We start from the raw sequence: 21,550 nt of genomic DNA on the forward strand, positions 1-21,550 counted from the left end.
TTATTAAGTTTTACTTTAAATACTATATTTTTATAGAACTTCTGATCCTCTAAGGACCTGTAAATTTTTTTATATATTAATGCGTAGGCCCCTATAAGAATTTTATAAAAGAAATCAAACATAACTCAATTAAACTGTTATAAGTTCAACTGAACCAAATTACCTTTGATCACTAGTTGATCAATTTATGTGGTCTCTAGGCTCATTATAGGAAGTCCATAAACTGATCCCATCTTTGCTCATTAAAGAAACCAATTGAATAAAATTTGACCTAATAAACTCAATCAATTTTAATTGGACAAATTGATCGTGATCTTCAAGTTGGTTGAATCAATTGCACATAGGTCTTATATAGGATGACCTTGACCCAATCATGGTCAACTAAGTTTGATCATGGGTTTAAAAAAGATTGGTTACATGAACCAATTTAACCCATTAGAAATCCAAATGTCTCTAAATGAGTGAGCCCAATTAATGTTTCGGGTTAGCTTAAGTCATTACTTATGAACCTTGATTAGAGTGCTAGTGTCCTTACCAACCATGCCAACCAAATTTAGCCATTGATTTGACTTAATTTGATCAAATGGGCCAATTAAACCCATTTTTGAACCAATATATATAGCCCAAAGAGGTTTAAACTGTTTAACCTCCAAATGAGGTAACCCAATTGCTTCTAAAGTCAACTAAGATCATGAACTAATCCTAATAGCCAACTAAACCATTAATTAGATAAGCAAACAAGAGTTAAACACGAAGAGAAACTGAGTAAATTTTAATGATTATTAAGCAAAATCTCAAGTGAGGATTGTACCTCTATGCCCTCTGACCTTAGAATAATCCTATCCATCCACCCAAGAGTCCCTAAGCAAGGTGGCTGACTCACTACCTTGATTAACAATGGTTAATCCTTAATTAAGACTCAATTTAAAGTAGAAGAATTGAACACCAAAAAGCCTCTCCATTTATTCTAATTTCTTTCCTTGAGCTTCACTAAGTCCCTCGGACCCTTCCTTAGCCTCTCTAGTCTTCCAACAAGCTTAAGAAACTTTCTTACCCAAACTTGATTTCAGGCCTTGGTCGATCCAATAATCTAAGGTATCTCAAAGGAAATTGAGATAGTGTTATTCACTCCTCACCTTCACCATGGCGAGGGATCTGATTTGACAACTAATATAAACCATGTTGTTAAGGTTCTCAAAATATTGAAAATGAATATAAATGTTGTTGTGGGGAGTTCTAGGTAATGACCAAGCGAGTTAAACCCCACTTCTTGTATCTCTAAGCACCTTGATGCTCCATGCAATGAGCAAATTTCTTTAATGAACTAGAGAGAGAAAAATCAACGTGAGCCTCCCTCAAGTTGGTTGACTTGAGCTTAGCCTAATCTCTTAGTTAGATCCATGGCTAGAGGAAGAAGATGCCCTGGTAGCTTTTGGATCTTTTTAAAATAAGATCTAACAACTATACTTAATCCCTTAAAGATTTTTTAGTATTTACTTGTGAGTTTTTGTGTTCATTTAGTTAATCAAATTTAATGAAATTTAAACTAGAGACATGTTTGAATACAATGAATCTAATAAAACTACTTCCATTTTATTTTTGTGGTAATTTCTATTTTTAAAAATAGAATACTTGCTATTTTATTTTTGTTAAATGGCTAATAATTTGCAAAAATTGTCAACCTATTGGAATAATCCAAATGTTTCATAATTAGTCTTAGAAAAAAATTTCATGTTTGGTGATCATTGTATTTAGCTGACCCCATGTATTGGGATAAAGGCTTGATGTTGTTGTGGTGATCATTGTATTACAAGTTATGATTTTTAAATACCTTTATGCACTATTCCAAATTCATATTTTTGCATCCCTTAATTAGAGAATTTTAGAAATTTCCAAGAATGTTTTTCATATGTTTATACAAATTCTCATATTATTTAAGAATTTTTATTTGGTTGTGTATAGCTATGTTGTCTTATTTATTTTTCTTCTATCATCATTCCTGATATTGATATGGATTATAACTTTTACATATTTCCTACTTAGAATTTGATTGCTTAGATTTTTTTAGTTACAGTGATTCACACTCTACTTTGTAGATTGAACCATTTTAAAGCATATGCTACCTTTTCTTGATATTAATTGGAGCAAATTAAAATAAAAATATGTTTCATTTATTGTGAGCATCTCTTAAAAGTTTTATGGAATGTAATTAAATTTAAGGAGCCTAGTCCCTTTAGAAGAATTATAAATCTAGATCTTCTACTAAGCTTGACTTAACTTTGATGATATGACTTCTTGTGAGTATTTTTTATTAGTTGAGATAAGATTAATTAGTCTTGCCTCACTAGACATCTTATTGTAAAAACTCCTATATGAGAAGAACACCCTCATATCATCGCCCTTTTTCTCATAGTAAAAGGTGCAAAAAATCACATGTGTGAAGAAAAAAGCATATTTGTAGAGCTTAATGAAGCAATATGAAGAAATGCCATATTTAGAGATGAATCCAAAATATTAGTAGAAGGCTAAAAAAAAATTCTCATATGCTTATTGGAAGCCAACAATTCATCTCAAGTGTTTACTTCATACCTAATATGAAGAATAACATTTTGAGTTTGGGCCAATTATTAGAGAGGGGATATTATATTAACATGAAAGAAAATATATTTCTTTTAAGTTGTGATATTATTATGTGCTAAAAAATTTGAATCACTAGATTATGCATATTATCTCTTAGCATTCATACAAAGATTCAACAAGCACATATAAAAGTAGTAAGACCAAAAATGTTTTTACGTGAAAACCTCTAAAACGGAAAAAATCATGGGGCTTGACCTATTTGAAAAATCCACTTTGTAGTAAATGATACAAGAATCATCACTTCTTTGCCGGTAAAAAAGAGAGGGTTTAAACAAACGCTTGATTTTTTTCTAATAGAGATTATAGAAATCAAGTGTCCATAAAGAGAGAGTTAACACCTAACAATAAGGCTTACTTTTTTCAATAGAGATTACAGAAAATAGATATCCACAAGAAGACGGATACACCCAACAACAAGGTTAAATCTCATCAATATTATGGGGATGGTAGGAATTTCTGATGTTGATCCTCGATGGGTTATGACTACAGTAGCTGGTGGTAGTCATCTGTAGCAATTGTTGAAAAATGCAAAAGTGATTTTTCTAGTTCTCTCTTCTGTCTCATCCATCCCCTCATGTGAAGAATGATGGACTATTTATAAATATTTGAGAGTGAGATACTCCATAAATATTGAAAATATTTAGAGCAAATTCAGAGTGCTCCATCAAACAGTCTATATTGATTCCCTCAATTATAGACAATTTATTCAGTATTTGAGTTTCTTAATGATGTCAGAATTGAGTGATCTTCGGCACATTCGATTCATCTCGCCGAGCCTCTCTATTCGGCTATAACTATGTCTAATTCGGAGATCATTTGACTATTCAATTAATACTTTGAGACTTTTAAATATACTATATGCTCTTGATCGATTTCAGCCCATTTATGCTCACATTTGTATCAATTTTGGCGTTGTTGGGTTTGCCTTATCAAGACATTTAATTTAACTATAAGTTTATTAAAATTGAAGTTTAGATGGTCCCAAAATTGATATTAAAACTTTCCAATTCAATTATGTATCAAAATTCTCATCCAATCAAGGTGATTTTTGGTGACATGTCAGATTTAAATAATTTGATTATCAGTATACATTTATCAAAAAGTAGAATTTCTCTCTTCACTACTAAATGTAATGTTTCAAAGTGTTGAAATGATTTCTATTGTGATTATTCATGGTTATGAAATCTAAGATATGAACACATCAACTTTGACAATCTTAAAACTTTAATTGAAGAAGGAGATGATGAGAATCCTATCTTGCATCACCTAACTCAATATATGAAGGATGCTTACTTATGAAGTAATAACATAAAAGCTTTATGAAGGAGTTGACTTCAAGACCCATAAAGCCACTTGAGTTTATACACATCAACATATTAATCCTTACTAGATCAATCTTTTGCTGAGAAGAAGTATTTTCTCTTTTCCTTTAATAATTCTTCAAAGCAAACACAAGTGCCCTTTTTGAAGGAGAAATTAGAGGCATTTGAAAATTTTAAGAAATTTAAAGCTCTTATTGAGTAAGAAAGGGGCTTAAACATCATGGACATGAGATTTGATTATCGAGATGAATTTATATCTAATGAATTCTAGAGATATTATGAAAAATAGTTATCGATAGTTGTGAGCAATGATGACGAGCTGTCATGGATAATGAGTCTGATGCTTATGAGTTTTGCACATACTTGAAATTCATTTCATTTGAATAATTCAAAAATTTTCAAACAGTATAGATTAGGAATATTTTAAATCCTCCATATTAATGCTTCACATTTGAGGGGCTTTAAGTCAAATAACATTTGTATCGTACATTAGGAGGTCTAGTTGCGCGGCCCAGTGATAGGCAGCCCTGGGCCGTAGCCCATCTATAGCGACGATTAGTACTTTTTGTCATTTTAGAAAGTCAAATAAGATAAATAAATGAAGCCGTAACCTGAGCAGTGAACATATATCATTATAATTCTTCGCAGTTTGGCTAGGGTTCTATCTGTTGGCTTCCGCTGCCGCCGCTCCAAACTTCACTTTCCTCTCCCTTTCTCGCAGAGTTCTTCCTTTATACTACTGAGAGACTCCGATGGCATTCGAAGCGCTGGAGTTCGTTTCTTTCCTCCATTGATTTCACTACATCGAGCTTCTCCGATCCCGGCTCCACCCCTTACCCGCCTGGATGGCGACGGGGAACCCCTTCGATCTCCTTATCGACAGCGAAAACGATGACCTTTCTCAGCTGATCGCCGCGCAGCAGAAGAAGGTCGCTTCTAATAAACCCGCCGGGGCTACTGCAGCCCCGGCTGCGGCGAAACTACCGTCCAAGCCCCTCCCACCCGCGCAGGCCGGTGAGTTTCTAAGCGGTTGTTTTTTTTTTAACAATTTTACGGATGAATAATTCTATTTTATGTGTTGGCTTTGGGTGTCTAGTAAGGGAATCGAAGAATAATACGGCGAATGTACGCGAGGGAGCTGGACGAGGAGGTACTGGGCGTGGTAGGGGTGGTCGAGGAGCTGGGATCGGGCAAGGTAGAGATTTTGGAAATGCGAACACCAATAGATATGGCAGTGGCGGTGGTTATCGTGGAGGCCCTGCTTCTGAAGAAGGTGATGCTGGGAAGGCATTAGAAAGGGAACGTGGGAATTATGACCAGCCCCGCGGATCATTCCGTGGAGGCCGGCGTGGTGGGGTTTTGGACGGGAATACAGAAGGTGGATTGGATTCGGATCGTACCCAACGAAGAGTTTTTGAGCGAAGAAGTGGAACTGGGCGTGGATATGAGATGAAAAGAGAGGGTGCAGGGCGTGGCAACTGGGGTACAGTGACTGATGATGTTAATGCGCAGTTAAGATACCTCCTTTTTTGATTTTAACATCGACTATGTTCTTTATTTTACTAAGTTTTGATGATTCTTGGTAATTTATGATTGGTAGGGGGATTGAGGAAACTGTAAACTTTGATGAAAAGCCTGTGGCTCCGGAGAAGCAAGCGAACCATGAAGATGGGCAACGAGGAGATGCAAGCAAGGATAAGGAAGAAGTTGCAAATGAAACAGAGGACAAGGAACCGGAAGATAATGTTTGTTCTTTCATGCCAATTATTTTTCTTATATATAATTGTTTAATGAATGCCATTTATCAAGTTAGAATACTGGTGGAAATATAACATAAGGGGAGGAACAAGTGCTGCTAGGGGACATGATAGGTGTTATTTTAATCTTATGTAAATTTCTTGGTGTTTATTCGAGTGCTTTCAAGCCATTGGTTTCAGTAGCAGTAAATTTTTTCTGGTGAAGCTGTAGTTCTACATATGTGATGTCTTTCGTTTGAAATTTGGATGCCAAACTTAAGAAAATGCAGGACATTTTGAGTTTGTGCTAGAAGGAATTATTGCTAACACTAAATGTAACAATAGTAGTAAGTTGGCAATGAAAGTTCATTATAAATGTGACTGGTTGTTGATTCGGATTTTTGGCCCTTTAATCTCTCAAATTTACCGGAGGTCTAGAGTTTATTGCTATGAGGGGAGGGAATTGTAGCCCCAATTTTAGAAGTTAGGATTTCTAATCATAAAGTAGACTAGTGTGTTAATTAAAGTAACTGGAGAAGTCGATTGTGGCTATTCTCTAAGTTATTAATGCATCTTTTTTATTTTTATATAAAATAATAATAAATAACTTTATTTAGTTAGTTGGTGGTGATTTGGGTTTTTATATTACCGAATATTTTTAACAATTAATCAAATAAAATAAGGCTTTGATCATGAAAATATTGGCTATATTGCTTCTTATATAGCTGATATGACAAATTATGAACTGATTTATATCTAATAGTTGTTTATAAACATTTAACTTTTGTTTAGAAATCTTATACTTTATCCTAACTGGTAATATCAATTGCAATTATTAAAAAGCAAACAAATTAAATTTCATTCTATCTTTATTAGGATAGCCTTTAGACACAATGTCATTAATTAAATGAAGTTGTGTTTGAGCGGAAACGGTGGAAAGTCGAAAAGAATAGGTAAATCGTGGCTCCGTATTTTTTTTAATAGGACACGCATATCCAATAAGCGTGTCCAGTCAAATTTAAATAATATTTTAATCGGACACGGCAAGGCCGTATCCGACACGTATCCGTGCCGTATTGGAGGCATATCCGTATCCGACACGTATCCGATACAGCACGCCTCGTAAATAGGAGTATCCGTGCAACATAGCATTTGGGTTATATTGTATCTGTTTCAAAAAATAAAATTTATTGAAGTATTGCATGCATTGATTTTCATAAGATTCTAGTCTTCTTAGCCAGTACATCAAAGTGTATGGCTAATTTGTTAAAAATCCATTGCGATCTAAAATCAGGAAACCTCTGCTGATTGTTTGTCATTTGATATTATTCTTTCCTAAAAACTATAATTCTTGTAATAATTTAAGGACCCTAAAATTATTCTGGTAAACTCTTGTGCTAAATTCTTAAAATTTACATCCGAGCATTCTTAAATATGATGCACATTATATACTACTTGGTATATCTGACTAGAATATCATTTAACATAGCTATCAAATGGCAGATCATCGATATGAGATTAAAAAAAAGATTTTTTTCCTAGTTAGGTAACTTTAAGTTAAAATATAATTATAATTAAATTCATTCTAATCCATAAAATCCATAATTAAAAGTAAAGTACAAATTTGTTCAAAATAGATTTAAAATTCAAAACGTTTCCTTATCCTGCTATAATATGGATTTTGATCTAATGATCCATACTTTATCTTTTGATTTTGATCACCGAGACTTTGTTTGACAATATGCCTTCATTAGTGAACTATTGATGATCTCTTTTTCTGTCTTAATAGTGTGATTTGAATACCATCTCTGGTAGTCTCATTAAGATATAATATGGTCTGTAATCAACTGATTTTATCTATTGATCTATTCACAGTTTGATGCCAAATTAGGAGGGACACTTCTTATAAAATTCTTTGAAGTGGATGTTTATATTAGCCATCAATTTCATATCTAATTTTGAGAACATGTGCCCTCTTTTGGAAGGGTTTCATTCCATTGAAATCATTATTGTGTAGGTGGGTGGGTGGGTGTTTGGGGGGGGGGGATAGGTGTTATTTTCCAACCTGCCTACTTACCTATTTGTTGTGTTTGACAATTGATCTTTTGGGATGTTTCTAATTAAAAATTCAGGGCTGTCTGGATCATGGAGCTTACATAGCATTTGTTTTTATGAGCTACCTAGATTATTGTTTTCCCTTCAATTCTTATTCACTCTTTCTCATGTCCATGGTTATAACATGGGCGCACTACTTAGTTTGGCTTGGTTCGGTGGTAATGATATAACAACTTCTGAGCTTGCCAAAATTTAGAAGATTTAACTTCTTGTCATGTTTTTTTTGGTGAATTGGCAAGAGGGTAGTATTGTGGCAACTTTTGCCCTATAGCTTTTTTTTTTGTAAGACATTTTTTTTCTTTTTTATGGTGCCTTTTTTGTAGCTTATGATACATTATTGTGTTATTTTATGTGATCTTAACAACTCGTTGAATGCCTTCGTATTGATGGAACCATCCTTGTTAATTGAGTTTCTGTATATTGATAGATTTCGCAAAATGTGTCAACACTGTATACATGTCTTGCTCGGTTGCCCCTTTTGGTGGCGTCTTTATGCCTTTTTTAAGAGTGATCCATTCACATAAATCATTTTTTGTCTCTATCACCTTTATTGCTTAAGATTGAGAGACCATGACACACCCTTTCTTCTTCAATATAGTAGACCAACATCAAAAGAAATTTTGGTGGACATAATAAGACAACCTACTCGTGCTATTGTTATCATGTCTATTATGGCACACTAGTTTTTTTTTTAAAGCAAAATGGTCTTTCCTTTATGAACTAACATTAATAATGTTGTTGATGCAGTGCCACATGCCATTATGAAGTTGTGTTGTCAAAGACGACTTAGTAGATGCTAAGTAGGATCTCATTGTATACCATCTCATTGATGTCCTTAGTTATTGTATGCTTCAAGCGACCCTGACTGTCAAACTTAATCTTTGGCCTTTTTTGAATCTGAACCCATGGATAAGGATTGGGATGTGGCATGCTCTTTGATACAAATTTTTTTTTGCATCAAATTGACATAGATGAGATTCTTCTAGTTATCCATGTTTAAAAGGAAAAAATTGGGACGAATGTGTTTTGATTTATCGAGGCGAAGTGTAAGCAGGGGCCTTCTTTTGTGTGATCAGATTCCCCATTCCAGTCTACTTTCTAACTAATATTTGTATTCTTTTTTGCTCGTATTCTTCAGTGGTACTTATTTTATTCATATTCTAACTCCAATAAAAGGTTAAACTTTCATTTAAAACCTTTGAATGCATATTTTGGAGCTACTCTGAACAAATGTTATCTATGGCTACTAATCGCTACTTCACTTAAATAAATGCTACTTTTGGTAATTCACCACTCTTTTCTTCATCTCTAGTTGTGTATGCTATTATATTTGAGGTTTTTTCGATTCTATCTTTGGCCTCCCTTCAATATTAAACTTATTGTTACTTTGATTTATCTACTTGATCTCTCAGTTTGAGCTTATTGCCCAGATTCTCCTCCTTAGCCTCTCATTGAAGCTGAAGATGCTATAGATGACTTCAATGTTTAAAATTGCGTATTCGAGTATTGAGGCGTTTTTCATTCGTGAGGCGAGGCGTAAGCCTTAAGGTGTTTTGAGGCGTAAGCCTCAAAATCAAAGGATTGCGTAAAAATAAAATTATAATTTTTTTATATACTAATGAGTGAATAATATAAAACATAAAAAAGCATAAGATATGAATTGAAATCAAAATATCCCAATAATAAGACAATATGAAATATAGTTCAACTCAAAATTCTATCTTTCCCAAATCCCAGTATTCTTTTCATTAACATATAATTCCAATTTCCAAAAACAAATAGCAATGACATATCACATAAGAACTCATAAGTCATCAACACTGTTATCCCTAAGGGGTTCTCATTTAAATCATCATTATGATGAACTGCTCTCTCCCCTTCATACTTTCCTATAGAGTTCAATGTTGGGCATTTACTTCAAGATTTATGTAAGTTTTAGTATATATAGCGTGAGGCGTAAGCCTCATGCCAGTGAGGCGGGCGGGCCTCAAGACGGTCCTCAACCAAGTTGAGGCGCAATTAAAAAAAACTTGAAGCGTAAGCATCGATGCGTTTTTTACTGGAATTACGTAAAGGCGGGCCTCAAGGCGAGCCTCATATTGCGCATTTTAAACCACGGATGACTCCAAGATTGTCAATTTGTAAAACATGAAGCACATATAAGAATTATAAAAGTCAAAATTATGAAATAATTTGTGACATTTTAAACCAAATATTAAAAAGAAAATACATTTTCATCAACTAATAGATAATAGGACATGCAAATACTTTGATGTGCCGGGCATGATGCTAACTCATCGCTAGTTTAGGCTTCTTTAATTTGGATGGAAGAGAGGGGCAAGCATGTTGTGTGTGCTGCTAAGCGATTAGAAAATGGACAATTGCATTTTATGGTATAAGCCTTCATCTTCACAAACTTATCCCCATCTTAAAGGGAAATTTTAACAACACTGGATGGCCAACTTCCTACACTAACACCTTTACATATTGTGAACCTACCCCCTCTTAACCACCTCATCTCACTTTTGGAGAAGGTATTCATTGTACTCTTAAGTCTCATCTTATATATTGTTATTTGAGTTACCATCGTTTGTGTTTAGCATGTTATGACCTTTTATCATTTTGCCTTATTTTTCTATCCCAAAGATAATTAATGGTACTCTTTCTTATTCAATGGCGGTCTTAAATAATAATTGAAGATTGTGTTACTTAGGAAATTTGATTGGGTTTGCATTAACATGGTTGGTCTTGATAATTAGATTGATCTCCTTGAGGCTTATTTTGTTGCTAAACGTCACTCTCAAAATTATGGTTGGATCATGGGGATGCTTTCTCACCAGTAACCAAAATTCTTATCCATTGTTTGGCACAACAACCTCTTTTACCAATTAGACATTAAAGTGCCTTAATGTGTAGTTTATGGAATATAAAAAAAGTTTTTAATGAATAACTTCTTAACTGTTTAACTTGTGGAGAGTATGGACTGTATGCTTATGTGTGGATTGTGGTGATTGCTTTATGATTTGTAGTTTCTGCATTCTTGGTTGGAAGATTCAACATAACTAGGAGTTTAGTATGATTCCTAGTGAGATATATCACTTTGTTTTTTATGACCATTTGTGTTTCAATTTGGTTGTTTGTGTAGATAATATAATTATAATAAGAAATGACCAGAAATACTTTTAAAACAATACCTCTTATATCTTTTTTCCCAGGCAAACTCAAGTGTTTCCAAGTATTCGGTTGAGTTTTGGTGGTGTTATTTTCATATTATATGTTAAATATATTTGAGGATACTAGCATGTTTGAATGTTATGCCCATTAATACTCCAATAGATCCTAATGCTAAATTCGGTAGAAATTATAGCTTTGTTGGAAAACGAAACTATTTATCCTTACAATATCTCTTTTTTTTTTAGTGTAATCATATATATATATATATATATATATATGTAAATTTCATGTGATAGTCTTTAAGATGCTTTTATTCACAAATTGAGACATTTTAAAGGGGAACTGAGTCAAGGCTTGTTATAAGAAGATAGAGAACATTATTTGATGATTGACTTTATAGATGTAGATTAAGAATGATTTCCTTCTAATTGGCATGCTATCACATGATATTTTGTTCTCATTTGGTGCAATTTGATGCCTTATTGAGTCAATTCTGAGACTAATATCAACTCAGAGCATTGACTACTTGTGAGCTAATATGATTAAACCAATTATTGTGAGAATTAAATTTTTGAGAAATAAGCAGGATGAAATTATGATTGTAGGCATGTGATATATTATGTAGATCTCTATTAGGCTCCTTTTGTTGGTTGTATTCAATGTACGCATTTAAGAAGTACAAAGTTAAAAAAAAAGTTTGTATTTTTATTTTAAAGAGTTGTTTGGTTGAATGTAAATCAAATAGAGTAAAAGTGAAATGAATTTTTTATTTGTTAGGATGCATTTCAAATACAATGAAAATAATCTTCATCTCTTTCTTTCTCTCTCTTTTGTATAACTTAGAGATTCGATGTGACATGATTGAGGTTGAGGATGGCAGAGTTAGGGAAGATGTGAGTGACAATGGGATTGGAGTTGCAAAAAATGATGACAATGGAGGGATTGTGTTCTAAGCAAAAAAGGAAGAGGTTGTAGGCCATCTTATGCAAAGGTTGGGCGAAACTGACTGGCAACATTGTATTTGGAATTTTTCCGATTTGGACGTATTTAAAATTCATTATAATGAGGCTATTGCTAGTATTCTAAATTCCCTAAAAATGCTTTGCGTATGGTTTACTTCATACGAAACTTATATGAATCACCTGAAAAATAAAAAACTCACATATTCCTTTTATTATGCTCTTTTAATATTTGCAACTAGGCACCCCTTATGTGGTTTCTAGTGTTAGAAAGTTTTATTTTAGGGAGAGATGGTTTTATATGCTCATAATTAAGGGAAATTCCTTTATTTATTATTATTTTTGTATCTGTCATATGCCTAGGTATACAGACAAATATCCCATCCATAATACATGAACCAAATTTCCATATAATATAATTTCTTCATTTGTTATCTTTTTGTATTGCATACTTTGTCTTGTGAGCTCACTTGCTCATTGCACACCGCACTCTTCATTAATGGGCTTGTCTCACATAACAGAGTAAGTTTTGTCCTACTTGCTTTATGTCTTATGCCTGCTTTGCAAATCATGCACTTTCTTGTACCCACACTCAATGAACTTATATCTAATCATTGATCTAATCTTTGTGTTTATTTTTTCTTCCACTAAAACTACTTGGACTTTGAAAATAGAATTGTTCTCTAGCTATGGTTGAAGTTTGAATATTCATTAAAAAAAGTTTGAATATTCATTAAAAAAAAGTTTGAATATTCATCACAAGAACTGCTAAAGGAAGATACGTGAAACATCCATGCTAGAGTTAAATAAAATATATCAAGAGAATGCATAAATAAATGTCTTACTTGTCACCACATCTAGTGCCTCCTGTTGCCTTAGACTGTACACTCTGGGTTGCACCAGGGCTGTACTGACCACTGGAATCAACTCGTGTTGGGCTCCTTCTATTTTATTATGATATTCTTTTTATCATTTTATTAAATTAGTTAACTGAATTAATCATAATTATTCTACGAGTTTGAATTAGCTCACGAGTTGACTCAGTTATTATGAATTAAAATAGAAGTTAGAGAGGCTTTAAAGAAAATAAAATGTGAACAAGCTATTGGACCAGATGATATTCTAATAAAGGTGTAGAAATGCTTAGGAGTTGAATTAGCTCACGAGTTGACTCAGTTATTATGAATTAAGAAGAGAAAACAATTATGATTAATTCAATCAACTAATTTAATAAAATGATAAAAAGAATGAGAAATTTAAAAACTCGTGAGTACAGCAAATGTTCATAACTGAGTCATTTGATACTCACAATAACTTTATCATCTTGATGCTTCTCATCCGAATGGAGATGAGATCATCATTGAACTACGTTTTTCTTACCTCTTTACATACGAGGCTTGACTTAAACTTTTTCTTAATTGTTAAGCTTCACAATTCTACTAAAAGGTTATCAAATTTTGTTTGTCCCATATATATTTAAGAAAGTAATCTTTCACAAGTTGACACTCTATTCTACGTCACATATTTAGGAAAGTATTTTTTTTTTACATATTTAGGAAAGTAGTTTTAGAGTATAATACCAATACTTAGAGTGCAATAAAATGAGTTATTTTAGTACTGCCCCTTTGTTAATCTTATTATGTAGGTAAAGCAACATGAAGAATTCTTTATTGCTAAATTTATCTATGGCTCACATTTTCTAATCTCATTATTTAGAAAAAGCAAAATGAAGAATTCTTTATTGTTAAATTTATCTATGGCTTGCATTTTCTCTACAAGGTGTAGAATCTTAGTTAATAGTAGATTCTATGATGCTTTACATTATGATTTCTCTCTCCCGAGTTCTTTGCATCACTAAGCTACCTTCTTCCTTCACGTCTCCTAACTAGCTCCAATGGTGTTCAAAGGGATTGTCTGTGGTGGTCATATGTGTCTAGCACACTAATCATCATAATCTCTTTATTATCTACTCTTAATGTTTCTGCACTAGCCATCCCTTTGAACTTTGCTAGTAGAAATTTGGCTATCCCTCCATGGCACGTTTTACTTATGCAACCCTTCGAACACTAACTATTTATGATGTATCATCTTTGAGATCAATTACTCTCTTTTAAGAAGATTATGATGATTGTTCGAGTAGCCTCTACTCGAACAATCTCTCTTAGTATCTTATACTGAACAATAGTTTCTACTCGAACAATCTCTCTTAGTATCTTATACTGTTTTTTTTCTTTTGATCTATTGCAACTTTCTTTATTGATGGATCTTAGGAGAGAGAGAGAGAGAGAGAGAGAGAGAGAGAGAGAGAGAGAGAGAGAGGAATCAAATCATAGCTTTGTTACAACTATCACAATTTAACAAAGCTGGTTATAAAGATGAGCTTCTTATCATATAAATTTTTGAAAAGCAATTGTTAAACGAAAGTATCGAAAGTATGACAGTGGTCTAAAAAGAAAAACAGTGAGAAACCTTCCTCAAATAAATCCTTAGTATGTCAATTACTAAAACCTTTATTTAAAGGCCTACAATGGACCATGGTCATTAGAAATTTTTGTTGAAATACTGATGTCACCGAAACATTACTGGGTAAATGTTATGTGAAACTTTTGTGTTAATGGAGCTATCATTACTTGCTTGAAACCTTCATTTCTCGGAGTTTGATTTCATATTTAGCTTGGAGCTTAGAGATTTTCCATTGAATGAATGAAGTTATCTCAGTTGATGAACAATATTATCACCGTAAGCAAGGCATTTAAATAGGACTCCAGCGAAGTTATTTGCAAATATACTGTCAATTTGTTCTGTTTGCCTTTATGTTATTATGTTCTTACAAGAACAATGTATAGGGCTTATAGGCCTTTGTAACATCTTGGAAGTAATGCTTAATCTCATTTTTCAAAACTATTGCAATGAGACTGAACCAGTTTAATGCAAAAAGAAAATCATGATTTTTTGTGGTAAGATCCCGATTGGCCGTTTTAAGGGGATTCTGCATTTTTTTGCATGCAAGTAACTAGTTTCATTGGCCTACATAAGTTTTTGTAGTGACAACTCTGACAAATGGTCATCTATTTAGAGAGCATATCAGAACCTGTATTATTTTGAAGTAGTGTCACATAGGTTAACCATTGCACTACAAGGTTGTTCCATAGAATTTTTGCTAAAATGTTGCACTATCCTGTTGACTAGTTTCCTCTTGTTGTTTTTTTTGTTACAACACCCAATGACCCAATTAATCTTCTTTCAGAACATCATGGAGGGAGTATATGCTTCAAAATTTCTTTATATGGAAAATTGTTGCTTTATACATATTTTTATGATGATATATGGCCTTTTCAAAGGTTTCTTGCATTTTTCTGTATGCAAGTAACCAGCTTGACTGGCCTACATATTGTTTTTTTTTCGGTGGCAACATTATTTATGTACATGTTATTGAAAACACATACCAAAACATGTATCCTTTTAAAGAATGCCACATATTTTGTACAATATTGTTCTACATTTTACATGATGAAAATCTGAAACATTGTTGCTCTATTAAGAGACTACAATTTTTTCAAGTATTTTCTGGCTTATAGTCCATACATTGTATAGCGAATTGTTCTGCACTTTAATTTTTCTTTTGCATGCATGGGTGCCTGTATCCGTCTCTGTAATCCTATTACATTCTGCGTTTAAAATTGCTACGTAGACATGCAAGTTCCTCTTTTGATATTTCTTGTCCGTCATTCATTTTGTTTCTCAACATCCAATTTGATACAATTCTTGATTTGTAAGTATTAAATCAGTACGGTTGTCAAATCTGAAGTTGGATCATTTGTTTCTCAACTTCCAATCCGATACAACTCTTGTACTGTCAATACTAACTGGGCCCAATTGGGCAGCTGGGTTGAGGCCTTGAGGAACCCATAGTGATTGAATGGCTGGGTTGGCCCTTTTGAAAAAAAAAAGTTTAATTAAAACTATCATATCGGTTACTCATTTAGGGTGGTGAGAGAGGAGGGCAACATCACAAACTAAAATTTAACCTTCTAATTATGAATCAATGAAACTAAATTGTTGAAAAATAACCTGGCAATAGGAGTCAATAATCCCTGATATAATATTTACAAAAATTATTGGTTTCTGGTAATGAAATATTGAAACTTATAAAAAAAAAACGGACAACCTTTGCGATCCATAAGTTGAAAATATTTAGAGAAGTGCTAGAGTTTCATCAATGATGCCACTTTATGACTGCTATTGAAGTACTGTCACGGACACTCTTTCCCTCTTCATCCCTTCATCTAGATGACTTTGCCTGCACCATTTCTTTCTTAGAAGACAAACAAAAGAGAAAGAGATTAGAAATTGAAAAAACTCAGCAGTCATCGGAGGAAATGGCAGTTTGCTTGAGCAAACATATATTCTTTTTTGGCCCGAGATTTGTTTTGCAATTCTTGGGTATGGACTATCGAGTAAAATTTATATGGGCTTAATTGACATTAATGACATCATACATGTCAATTACGCAAAATAGTGCACGTCATAAATAGGCAATGACGCATGTCACATGGCGCACATATGATGCTATCTGCTTGGTGCGGCGAGACGCAACGCATCAAAATAGTGCGTGCTATTTTCTCCATGCATGGGCAATGGCACAAGGCACAAATGGCGCGTGCTATTTTATTAACATGTATAAATATCAAATTATAAATTATAATTAGATATTTTAATGTATATGTATTAATATAACAATTATTTATTAATTAATGAACATCAAATTAATGTTTTTTTTTGAAAGATTTAACTTTTTGTAGGATTTAAAGTTATCATTTTTAATTTTTGTGGGATTTAGTCTAATTTATGCTTAAATCTATTGATGTAAATTTCTGTAAGATTTAAAATTGTCATTTTTTTTCTTTTTGAAAGGATATTTATGTTTAAATTTTGTTTTAATCAGCTTATTTAAATCTATTGATGTACATGGCCATGTTGGTAGATTGGAAGAAGATTTTAAAAACATTCATGATGGCTATGAGTTTGAAGTGACTAATTAAGATCGTAGTATCATATTAGATTTTGCTCCAACTTATGATTTTGTAATTGCTAATACTTTATTTAAGAAAAGAATGAAACATCTAATATTACTAATGTTGCAACGTATTTGCTTGGAGAATCCAAAGAAAAAGTTTCTAATGATGGAATTAAAATGTGTAAAGAAATAATAAAAAGAAGTAATATTTGATGCTAAGAATTTAATTTTTTAGTGATTTATATATTAGATTAGATAAAAAAATATTAGATTAGATACTAAGGAGGGTAAATGATATATGTATAAGTTGACCAATCAAAGAAATATGAGTAAAGATTTAATTTAAGTAAAGTGTATTAAGAATAAAGATCAAAAAGTGATTTTCTTAGAAGAGGAAATAAATTATAGGTGAATGAGATATTTTGATAAACTTTTCAATAGAACTTGTGAGAATATGATTGATTTTAGTGTCCTTAGCACCATATATGAAAAATCATAGTATTAGTAAAATTGAAGTTAGACTAGCTTTAAAGAAAATAAAGTGTAGAAAATAGTAGGACCCAATAATATTTTAATAGAAGTGTGAAAATGCTTAAGAGATAAACGAATTTCTTGGTTTACTTCTTAATATTATTTTGAAGATTAAAAAGATGCTAGATGAATGGAGTGTGTTGATTCCTATCTTTTAGAATAAAGATGCTGCTCAAGAGTGTGTCGATTATAGAGGAATTAAGTTATATATTAAAACTATGTGAGAGAGTAATTGAGCATAAGTTTTGACATGATACTAATATTTCTCAAAATCAATTTTGATTTATTCCGGGTTTGTCTATTATGAAAGTTATACATTTGTTTAGAGGTTTGATGGAGAAATATATATAGAGTATAAGGAGGATCTCGATATGATATTTATCGATTTGATGAAAGTATATGATAAAGTTTCAAGAGAAGTGCTCTGGAAGTTCTAAACAAGAAAGGAGTTAATTATGCTTATATTCATGTCATAAAGATATGTATACTTGAACGGATACTTGTGCTCAAACACAAGGTTGTTTGATCAAGTATTTTTCTATTTCAGTTGGATTGTATCAAGGCTCAGTTGTAAGCCCGCATCTTTTTTCTTAGTCATGGATGATTTTTAATTGACATTTGTAAGAGGATGCATCTTGGTATATGTTTTTTGTTGATGATATTCTTCTTGTTGATAAGACTAGAGAGGGAGTTGAATTAAAACTCAAATTATGGAGGTAAACCTTACAGTCTAAAGGTTTGATCTAGTGGTGGGATTGTGACAATGGGTGATAAAGTCATTAAAAAGAGCTCATGTTTTAGATATATTGTCTATTTCTCATAATGATGGTGAAATAGATGAGGATATTAATAGTTGAATTCAAGTTGGATGGTTGAAGTGGAAGAATGCATTGGGCCTGTTGTGCGATAGAAAATTACCCCATAATTTTAAGGGAAAATGTTATACCCCATAATTTTAAGGGAAAATGTTATAAGATGATGGTGAAACCTACAATTCTTTAAGGTGTAGAATGTTGGTCATTAAAAGAGGAGCATAAAATTATGGTAATGGTTAAATGTTGCAAAGTTGAGGATGCTCAAGTGGATTAGTGGCTTTACGTTTAAAGATAGAATGAAAAATGACTTTATATGTTAAATGGCTGGAGTAGCTCAAGTGTCAGGTAAGATCAGAGAGAGTGGCCTTAGATGGTTTGGTCACATAAAATGTTGGCCTTCCGATGACCTTTTTAGGATAGTAGATGTACTAGAGACGATCTATGCTAAGAAATCTAGAGGTAGATCTAAAAAGACCTGATTAGAAAGCATTAAAAATGATTTTTTAATTAGATTTAAATGAGAATTTGACTCTTAATAGGACAATGTAGAAAAAAAATTATGGTAGTTGACCCCACGTAGTGGCTTCTTCTTGTTGTTGTTGTTGTTGTATTCTATAAACTGGTTTTCTCTTTTTTATGTCTATATGTTGTTTTACTTGTAGCTTCATCAAAGTAATGTCTTGGTAACTTCTTTGGTGGGAGGATGGTTTCCATGCTAATCTAATTATTTTGGGAAATTTTTTCCATAGGCATATTACTATGGTTTACTGATGGCCGTTTCAAGGGTATATTGCATTTTTCTGTATGCGAGTAACCAGGTTGTCTGGCCTACATAAGAGTTTCTTTGGCAACACTAATTTATTTACATGTTATTGAAAGCACATGCCAAAACATGTATCCTTTTAAAGAATGCCACACATTGTAACATAATGTTCCACATTTGTACATACTGAAATTCGTAAACTGTAAACCGTCAGCAACATTGTCAATTATGATTCTTGAATTGGGCTGGCCTACAATTTAATCAAACGATAAAGTATTTTAACCCTGTTTTTATTTTTTATTTTTTAATGATGTGATAACCTGTGCGTTATTTGTTTATCCATAAAATTGCGTTGTCTGGGCTGAGGACATTGTTGTTTTTTCAAAATCATTTAGTAAGCTTAAGAAGTTATTGCTTTCGTTCTGCACCCCCAATCAGATATGCCTGATTTTGAAACAACGTGCACTTCTAAGGAATAAATAATTGTGTTAGGATGCTTTGATACAATTTGGCTAAGGTGAGGCGCTCAAATTATTTGATTTGCTTTGTGAATATATATATACATATATATAAACAAATTCAATGGTTTAATTTTGACCCAAAATTATATCAAAATTACACGGATGTTTAAGAGGTAAAATGTAATTTCAAAAGGTATATCTTGACATACGGAATGGGTAAGCATATGAAATATGAAATTTTGTTTGAATATGTTTTGAACTTTTTTATTGTTGTTTGTACCAAATAAATTTGGTATGTGATATCTCAACGAAATGACACAAATAATAGGTTCAGCAATTGAAAAATGATTGTCTTATTGCTGTTTGAATTGTTAGATCATGTTGATAACTTAATGGTTGATTGAAGTATTATGGGCCAATTCTGAATGTTCTAATGATAAATCAATATTTTTCATTAATTTAGCTGGACATGGTGAACTATGCCTACAAAACATTCTTGGAATTTTTTTTCATTTGCTGTGTTTGAATATTTTGACAGGAGATGACGCTGGAAGAATATGAGAAAGTAAGGGAGGAGAAAAGGAAAGCCTTGCTTTCTCTGAAGGTTGAGGAGAGAAAAGTTGAGCTTGACAAGGACTTGCAGTCGATGCAGCAACTTTCTATCAAGAAAGGAAACGATGATGTTTTTATCAAATTGGTAAAACTTCACTGATGTTAACAGAATTCTATAGTTTTCTATTTAGTTCAACATTCTTCTTTTGAATAAGCAAATGATATTTCAGGGTTCCGACAAAGACTTGTCTAAAAGAAGAGAGAATGCTGAAAAAGAGGAACGAGCTAAAAAGGTATGGATTGGATTTTCTCATCAAGTGCTTACAGTTCATGTAATAACATTGTTTGGAGCAATTTTTCCACATTGCTTTTCAGCAAACTACTACAGTCCTATTCAGTTACGAGAAATTATTAGGTGTGGACACTGGACGGAGAGAACCGTCCGAATTTCTCTCTATCTACACTAAAGGTGTAGCTGTTAAAGTAACTGCTCTTTTTTACTGTAGACATAGAGAAATCCAGATATTTCTGTCTGTCCGGTGTCCGCACCTAATAATTTGCCTTCAGTTACAGCTTTCATGTAACTTTTCAAAAGTTTTTATGGTGAGAAACAGATTTTTATATCCAGATCTCTGCTAGTGGTTTGTGAGAAAGATGTATGATTTCTTAAAAAATAAAAAGTCTATATTACAGGTAATAGGTGAACAGTTCTATAGCAACTTTTTGGAGAAAGCTGTGGGATGAACGTCTATTAGTTAATATAATATTAATATATGGTGATTTTCTTACAGGCCATGAGTATCAATGAATTTCTGAAGCCAGCTGATGGTGATAGATACTACAATCCTAGTGGCCGTGGACGCGGTAGGGGTCGCGGTGACCGTGGATCCTTCAGAGGTGGCTATGCAGGTGCTGGGCCGGCTTCTCCAAACGCCCCTTCTATTGCAGATCAGGGTCAGTTCCCAACTCTTGGTGCCAAATAAAAGTGCCTGTTTTTGAATCTCTTTATATGCTTGAACTGTGGTGAAGAATTTCTCCTGTTATCTAAAATAACTTGCCAATGTAGCTGAACCATGCCTGTGTTAAATCTGTCTTGACTGAATTGATTGTGGATGAAAAATAATTTGTATTCTATGTTTTATCTCTTCATTTGATCTAGGCTTTTTCCTTTTGTACGCTTGCTACATTGTAGAAGAGGTTTGGTCAAATGACCCTCAGATCATTCTGTTTTTTACTCTGGATATTTTATGTCTATTTTCTAAGGCTTTGTTTGAGACGGTTTTTTTGTTGCTTCTTAAAGTAACTTTTTAGCATAAACATTAAATTTTTTACACTAGAAAGCTGCTTTAAGAAGCGACAAGAAAGTCATCTCAAACAAAACCTAAATGCATCAGTTTTGAATGTCTATCATCACTTCAGTAGATAAATGTTTTCTTGGATAGGTCAGGTGTTACAATTTCTGTAA

General features: G+C 32.8%; 1 protein-coding gene across 1 annotated transcript; it reads left to right on the forward strand.

Annotated features, from left to right (window-relative positions):
* Positions 1 to 4,588: 4,588 nt before the first annotated feature.
* Positions 4,589 to 21,319, forward strand: LOC110103091 (RGG repeats nuclear RNA binding protein A-like). Its single transcript, XM_020831658.2, has 6 exons — positions 4,589 to 4,976; positions 5,059 to 5,473; positions 5,563 to 5,707; positions 20,072 to 20,230; positions 20,316 to 20,378; positions 20,877 to 21,319. Exons 1-6 carry the CDS (start codon positions 4,808 to 4,810, stop codon positions 21,066 to 21,068), a joined length of 1,143 nt encoding a protein of 380 aa, XP_020687317.1. The 5' UTR covers positions 4,589 to 4,807; the 3' UTR covers positions 21,069 to 21,319.
* The last annotated feature ends 231 nt before the right edge of the window (positions 21,320 to 21,550 follow it).

Source organism: Dendrobium catenatum, unplaced genomic scaffold, assembly GCF_001605985.2.
Source record: "Dendrobium catenatum unplaced genomic scaffold, ASM160598v2 fragScaff_scaffold_465, whole genome shotgun sequence".
Classification (NCBI taxonomy): domain Eukaryota; kingdom Viridiplantae; phylum Streptophyta; class Magnoliopsida; order Asparagales; family Orchidaceae; genus Dendrobium; species Dendrobium catenatum.

Excerpts from the sequence above, each read along its gene's own strand:
- LOC110103091 (XM_020831658.2), top strand. The coding sequence starts at position 4,808 with ATGGCGACGGGGAACCCCTTCGATCTCCTTATCGACAGCGAAAACGAT. Across the intron at positions 5,708-20,071 it reads ACAAGGAACCGGAAGATAAT|GAGATGACGCTGGAAGAATA; the intron begins GTTTGTTCTTTC and ends ATATTTTGACAG. Across the intron at positions 20,231-20,315 it reads ATGATGTTTTTATCAAATTG|GGTTCCGACAAAGACTTGTC; the intron begins GTAAAACTTCAC and ends ATGATATTTCAG.